General features: G+C 42.6%; 1 protein-coding gene across 1 annotated transcript; it reads left to right on the top strand.

Moving 5' to 3' along the window:
• The first annotated feature begins 3,349 nt into the window (after positions 1-3,349).
• Positions 3,350-7,082, top strand: LOC148191323 (uncharacterized). Its single transcript, XM_088102274.1, has 4 exons — positions 3,350-5,616; positions 5,699-5,922; positions 6,008-6,265; positions 6,344-7,082. The coding sequence occupies exons 1-4, from the start codon at positions 4,876-4,878 to the stop codon at positions 6,915-6,917; spliced, it is 1,797 nt and encodes a 598-aa protein (XP_087958400.1). The 5' UTR covers positions 3,350-4,875; the 3' UTR covers positions 6,918-7,082.
• The last annotated feature ends 303 nt before the right edge of the window (positions 7,083-7,385 follow it).

The following is a 7,385-nucleotide window of genomic DNA, read 5'->3' as shown; positions in this document are numbered from 1 at the left end:
TCTTTAGCTACAGGCGTTCCTGCGTTTTGCCGCTCGTTTTCAACCGTTCGACCGTTCGTTTTTTTTTGACGTTCGTCAATTCTCAACTTCAACCGCTCGGTCATCCACTAGCAACCGAGCCATACCACTACTCCCAGTGTGCAAACGTTCGTCTAGCCTGCCGGACCGTCCGTCCTCTAGACTGAGAAACCGTTCGTCCTTAACCGTGCATGTATCTCTCCATATCTCAATTACGTTCGGCAACCCTCAGCATTGACCGTTCGGTCATGTTGTGTTAGTGAACGTTCGGTCATGTTATGTGTTAGTGAACGTTCGGTTATGTATTATGTTAGTGAACTTTCGGTCACTTTATGTCAACGTTCGGTCATGTAATGTGTTAGTGAGCGTTCGGTTTATATTGTTTAATGAGCGTTCGGTCTTCACTCGAACGCTCAGTCCTTCATTTGAACGCTCGGTCTCAATGTCGGTTGTCTTTAGCGTTCGTTCTCTTGCTTCATTTCGTCCAGTGTTCGGTTTTAAGCGTTCGGCCAGGAAACAAATAGCGTTCGGCAAAGAGTGTGGTGAGGCGTTCGTCCTAATCATTCCCCCTACCGCTCGTCCATCACTTTCCTTCCTACCGCTCGTCCATCACTTCCCCTTTCTACCGTTCGCCCAGCTAATTTCTGTCTTCTACCGCTCGTCCTGACCCTCCCTTCCATTCTTCTACCGCTCGTCCTAATCATTCCTGTCTTTCTGCCGCTCGTCCTAATCACTTCGCCTCTTCTACCGCTCGTCCATCCCTGACCATAAGCGTTCGTCCTGCACCTTGCGCGTGCGTTTTCTACGCTTTAAAACGTTCGTCCTCTATCCTACGTGACCGTTCGTCCTATATTAACGTTCGTCCTGTTGGGGAGCGAGCGTCAATAGGTAGCTTTTGGTTTTGATGATGTATATTCTCATAAAGAAATCTTAAGCGTTCGGTCCTTGTGGTAGTGTCTATGAGCGTTCGGTCTTTGTGGTAGTGTTTGTGAGCGCTCGGTTTTCTCAGGTTTACCTTGTGAGCGTTCGGTCTTATTATCGGTTTGAGTCATAAGCGTTCGGTCTATGTAGTAGTGATTTTGAGCGTTCGGTTTTGGCGTTTGGTATACTCGGGTAACTCTTAAGCGTTTGCGTTCGACCTGGATCAGAACTTTTACCTTGTGAACGTTCGATCTGGACGTTCGTTCATTTTATGTGCACGGTCGTCCGTTTCCCGTATGGACCGAGCGTCCAAAAGCAGTGGTGGTTGCGTTTTTTAATTTGGCCTGAGCATTACACCAGGGATCCCCACCTTGACCACTAACGAGAATTTGCAGTATGGGTTTCTGCAAGAGAATATTTTTGGCAGGCTTTCACTTTTGGATTTTAATTTGGATAAAGGTAGATGTTTGGCTGGAAGCAGACACGATTGGAAGCATGGGGAGCAACACGCTGGCAGCAGCATGGGCAGCTCCATATTCACGGCCTGGCTGGAAGGGAAGCATACCAACGCGGCAGAGCAATTGTCGGAGACACATGATGAAGCAAACACGCGTCCAAAGTGAAAGCTAGCTCATAGTACGGGTTTCTGCAGAAGAGGGGAATCATTTTCTGACACATTCGCTTTTGGGTTTGTCTCCCACGAGCACCCATCCGGAGGCTTCTCTGATTTTTTTTTTTTTTTTCATCCTTACACCTTACGGCCAACATCAATCTTCAATCAATACCCCCACACAAAAAAGTTCTCAATTCCTTCAGTACACTAAAAGCCACAGAACCCACCACTTTTTTTGGATCCTATCTTCCATTCACTCTCAGACTCTTCTCTATTCACTCAACAAAAATCACACCCTCCAAAACCAGGGCAAAAACGATCATCTTGATCAATATACTGGCCTTCATCTCCAACAATATCACACGACCATCATCATTCATACACAGCGAATATACTCTCCAACCCCTCTGCTCCTCCCATCCGTAACCATCCCAACCATTTCCTCTTCACAACTCACTCACTACCTCCACTACATTTTCCCGTCACCATCCTTATTCTCTCGAACATCATCATCTTCATCACATCATCTTCATCTTACTCTTCATTCATCATTCATCTGGAACACCTGGTGACCACGGCTACGGGGGGCACTGGCTCCCCCGCGACACCCTTCCAGCCATCTTTTCCTTCCACTACCACTTTTCACAGACCAGGGAACCAAGCTTTCAAACCTCCCTTCATCTCCAACGCTCACGACTACTAGGAACACCCATCACCTCCAACATCCATCTCTTCATCCCTACGCCCACTGCTACTAGTAACTGCCCATCCTCTATATTCACTCACTACCATAGCCATCTTGACACGGCCAAACACCCACGGCCACTGGAGGACCATCATCATTCACACAACCAACATGATGACCATCATCTAGAACACACTTTCTACACCTTATACTCGGCCGCTACCAACACCGCACGGCCACCATCTATCCTCACCCAGTCGTCATCTTCATCCATACTCACCCACTGTCATAGCCACCCTTCAGCATCCACCCGTAACCGTGAAGATTGAACCGAACCTCCATCACCATCAGCTTCGCGTAACCACACCTCACACCATCATCCATAAACTAACCACAACACAACCAAATAACCCAACCCATTCCCAAATCACCATCAACAGCGGAGAGGGGGCAAGATCTGACGCTGCGGCCAGCGGCGGCCTTGGAAACGCCTGTGAACTGCCGGCGACATTAGAGATCAGGCAGAGAGCTCTTCGCGGCAGCCGGCTTGGCAGAGGCGGCCTCACGCACGCGAGGAAAAGAGAAAAAAGGGGAGCGTGGGACTCCGGTTGTGAGCGGCGGTGGTCAGCGTACCGGCGGTGGCTTTGACTGCAGCTGGCGGAAGCCGGTGTTGGCTGAGGCAGTGGCGTTGCGTGACTGGGTGGAGGGACCTCCGTTGGCTGCCTTGGAAGAGAGACTCTAGGTTTTGCGCTTGAATGAGAAGGTGAGAAGGTGAGAATCCTGTTCTGAGAAAGAGAAATGGACCTGGGGCCCGGCATGGGCTGCTTCTTTCTTCCTGCCACCTGCATTCCATTCCCACCCCCATCTCGTTCGGGCTTAAGCCCACTCTTTTTATAAGAAAAAAGGAAAATTGAATCTGGGCAAACATTTCGGGATGCACTCCAAATTTCATGTTTACACCCCTAGCAGATCCAAAGTTGAAGAAGAAGAGTTTTGGGCTCAAACCAAAGAGCTTCATTTCTTTCCACACCTCTGGTTTTTATCTCTACACTTTTATGCTTATTGGTTGCTTTGTTTTATGCTCTTTAATGTTTTTTTTTTTGCTTTTACTTGATTTGCTTTCTTTTCATATTATTGTATGTGACTATGTATGCATCTTATGTTTTGCCGGGTTTGTTCATAAAAAAAATCTAATAAATATAAAAAAAATTAAAATTAAAAGACAAAACAAAAAGGAAAATACAAAATAAAAATAAAAATTAAAAATTACAAAAATATGTTTTAAAGGGGTTAGGCACATGTGTGATCGCACGCATCGTCCTTGTGCTAAAACCTGTTCTTCTTCTTTTCTCAAATAATAATAAAATATGTTTAAAGGGTTTAGGCACATGTGTGATCGCACGCATCGTCCTTGTGCTAAAAACCTTTTCTCTTTCTTAATTAAAATTACAAAAAAATATGTTTTAAAGGTTTAGGCACATGTGTGATCGCACGCATCGTCCTTGTGCTATAAACCTTTTCTCTTTCTTAAATAAAATTACAAAATATGTTTTGTAGGTTAAGCACATGTGTGATCGCACGCATCGTCCTTGTGCTAAAAACCTTTTCTCTTTCTTAAATAAAATTACAAAATATGTTTTGTAGGTTAAGCACATGTGTGATCGCACGCATCGTCCTTGTGCTAAAAACCTTTTCTCTTTCCTAAATATAAAAAATTCAAAAAAATATAAAATCTTCAAAGACTAAAAAAAAACATCCATACTTTCAAACAACAAACAATCTTCCTACCCAGAACTACGTGATCCTTGATTCTCCATCAAAAGTGGAGATACGTAGGAGCAAGGCCAGTCCTTGTCAGGTTCACTTTCCCAAAAATCCAAATTTATCCATAATCATTTTCCAAACAAAATTTTCTAAACAATTTTCAAACAAATTTTCAAGCAGTTTTCTAAAAGAACTACGTAACCCTGATTTCTCATTTTGAATGAGAATACGTAGGAGCAAGGTCAATCCTTGTCGGGCCCAAAAAACTAAAAAAATATGTTTTGTTTATTTAGAATTTTATTTTAGGGGATAGTTAAACATTTTGAAAACCATATCATATTCGTGCATTTAGTTAAAGGTACTGCCTTAAGGCAGGCGTTGTAGGGTGTTAATACCTTCCCTACACGTAACCGACTCCCGAACCCAGAATCTGGTTTTCGCGGACCGTGTCTTTTCATTTTATGGTTTTTCCGTAGTTTTCCATAATAAACTATGGTGGCGACTCCAAAATCTCTTTTCAAAACCCGATTTCTTTTTGGATCGTCGTCCCGTCGCGATTCCGGTTGCGACAGTGGTGTAGATGGTGGTGTAGGGGATGTACAGGATGAGTTTGATGTTAGTAGTTGGGTAGGTTCTGATGAAGACGCTTCTGTGAATGAAGATGATTTGGAGGATGTTATATTGGAAGGAGATGATTTGGAGGATGTTATATTGGAAGGAGATGAAGAACCCGAACAAGAGGAATCCGAAGGTAGTTTGTTTGCTGAAGTGGGTACAAGAAGTGGATGTCCTACTCGAAAAAAGCATGTACAGGCCCGGGGATTATCTGATAGTGAGTGGGAATCTGATAGTTGTGGCAGTATTTATTTAAGTGATGAGTCAGATAATGAAACAACTGGATATGGAGATTTTGGGATCTTTTCAGAGCGTCAAATGTATTGGTTCACAAGGGAAATGTCCATGGTATGCATATTGTGGATATAGGAGTAGCCAACGTACATGGCAGTTAAGGAAAATTGTAGACAGTCATACATGCAGTAGGGAATTCAAAATTGGTTTAGTTACCTCTAAATGGTTAAGTGGGAGGTTAGAGAAGAGCATGACACGAAATCCGGATATTAATATGAAAAACCTGCACAATAAATTCTGTAAAAAGTACAACATTGGTGTGTCTAGGTCTACAACAAGTAGGGCAAAGGCAATGGCATCCGCCAATATTGATGGTTGTTTCGAACAACAATATGAAAGACTATTTGATTATGCACACGAGTTACTCAGATCAAACCCTGGCTCAACAATTAAAGTTAAGGTACAACCAACTGAGGATAAGGCCATATTCAAGAGAATGTATGTGTGTTTCAAAGCATGTAAGGACAGCTTTGTAAGTTGTAGGCCTATTATACATTTGGATGGTTGTTTCTTAAAAGGGAAATATGGAGGGGAACTTTTAACTGCTGTTGGAAGAGATGCCAATGACCAGATGTGTCCGTTAGCATATGCTGTTGTTGAAGTAGAGAATAAGGAAACATGGACTTGGTTTTTAGAATTGTTAATTGATGATCTTGGAGGTGGGGGCTTTTGTTCAAGGTGCACATTTGTATCAGATCAACAAAAAGTAAGTAAATGTGTAACTTTTATTTATTACTTTGATGAGGATTGAAATTTATGAGTCATACTTTCTTTTTTTACTGTGATAGGGACTTCTCCCAGCTTTACAAAATCTTTTGCCTGGGGTGGACCAACGTTTTTGTGTAAGGCACATATATGCAAATTTTAGGAAGAAATTTACTGGCATAACTCTGAGACAATTACTATGGAAGGCAGCATCATCAACACATCCTCAAGCATGGGAGTCAGTGATGCGACAAATTAAGGATGTTAATGAAGATGCATTCAAACATTTGATAGCTATTCCACCCAGGCTAGTATTGAAAATTGTAATTGTTGTTTCATGTGTTGTACATCTTTGTTCTTTTCCAAATGTTTAACTTAATCTTTTTTTCCAGATTTTGGTCTAGATCCAGATTTACAGGAAGACCTGTTTGTGACACACTTGTTAATAACATTTCAGAAGGATTTAACAGTGTGATCTTAGATGCAAGGGGGAAACCAATCATAACAATGTTGGAAGAGATTCGTATATACTTGATGAAGAGGTGGGCATCCAATAGAGAGAAGATAAGTAGATTTCAAGGTCTCATTTGCCCCAAAATTCAAAAGAGGCTACAAAAAGAGTTACAGAACACAAAATATTGGCTACCAAAGTATGACAACTTGTGATTTCCTTTACTATTGTTGTTTATACTGTTTCCATTTAACATTCATTGTTTATGATTTTGCAGTTGGTCAGGGATGCAAATATTTGAGATCTGCCATACATCCAACATAGCTAAAAAGTATGTCGTTGATTTAGAGAAAAGAGACTGTAGCTGTAGAAAGTGGACTGTATCAGGAATTCCTTGCTCTCATGCACTCACAGCAATGAGGTTTTTGAACATGAATCCAGAAGACTTCATCCCGCACTGGTTCAGAACCTCCACCTATCAAGAAGCATACATTCCAATCATTTTCCCTCTCAATGGACCTGATCTATGGCAAAGGACTTCATATCCTGATATTTTGCCTCCACCAAAACGGGTGTTGCCAGGTAGACCAAAAAAGAAAAGAAGGCTCGAGAGTTGGGAGCAAAAAAAGGATGATACACAACTTGGACAAAAAGGAATCCCTAAGAGATGTTCCATATGTAGAGAACTTGGGCATAGAAAAACTAAGTGCCCACAGAGAAGTCAACAACAACACTACCCACACCCTTCTCAACCAACTCAACAATCAAACGAAGAACGTACACCAGACCCAACTCAAGCAAGTCAGATAACTCAAGAACCCCAGACTGATGAAATAACAGCACAACTTTAGATTGTTCTAGTTTCAAACATTAAGTACATCTTTGTTCTATTTTGGATATGTACTTTGACTTTAAATAGTGTTGCTTTGCTTTCTGTAGTGTATTTTGGAGTTAACAATGTATACATTTTGGATGATATCTGAACTATTTTGGATGATATGTGATGTTTTCTGAAGTATTTTCTGTCATATTGTATTGGCTGATTTGATATTTTGCACTTAACAAACGCTCGCCACGAGAACGAACGCCCCGTGAGGCAGAAGAGGAGGCTCGTCCAGCGAAGCGAACGCCCAGTCAGTCAGAAGAGGAGGCTCGTCCAGCGAAGCGAACGCCCAGTCAGTCAGAAGAGGACGCTCGTCCAGCGAAGCGAACGCCCAGTGAGGCAGAAGAGGAGGCTCGTCCAGCGAAGCGAACGCCCAGTCAGTCAGAAGAGGAGGCTCGTTCAGCGAAGTAACACGACGCTCGTCCACATCCTCTTA

This window comes from Vigna umbellata, chromosome 11, assembly GCF_029865625.1.
Source record: "Vigna umbellata cultivar VRB3 chromosome 11, Vumbellata_1.0, whole genome shotgun sequence".
NCBI classification, from domain to species: domain Eukaryota; kingdom Viridiplantae; phylum Streptophyta; class Magnoliopsida; order Fabales; family Fabaceae; genus Vigna; species Vigna umbellata.
The sequence above is the reverse complement of the archived record's forward strand: the minus strand, read 5'-3'. Positions and strand labels throughout refer to the sequence as shown.

Bases quoted from the DNA above. Each gene is read 5' to 3' on its own strand.
- LOC148191323 (XM_088102274.1), top strand. From the start codon at position 4,876: ATGAGTCAGATAATGAAACAACTGGATATGGAGATTTTGGGATCTTTT. The intron at 5,617-5,698 runs GTAAGTAAATGT...TTACTGTGATAG, and splicing joins TTGTATCAGATCAACAAAAA to GGACTTCTCCCAGCTTTACA. The intron at 6,266-6,343 runs GTATGACAACTT...ATGATTTTGCAG, and splicing joins ACAAAATATTGGCTACCAAA to TTGGTCAGGGATGCAAATAT.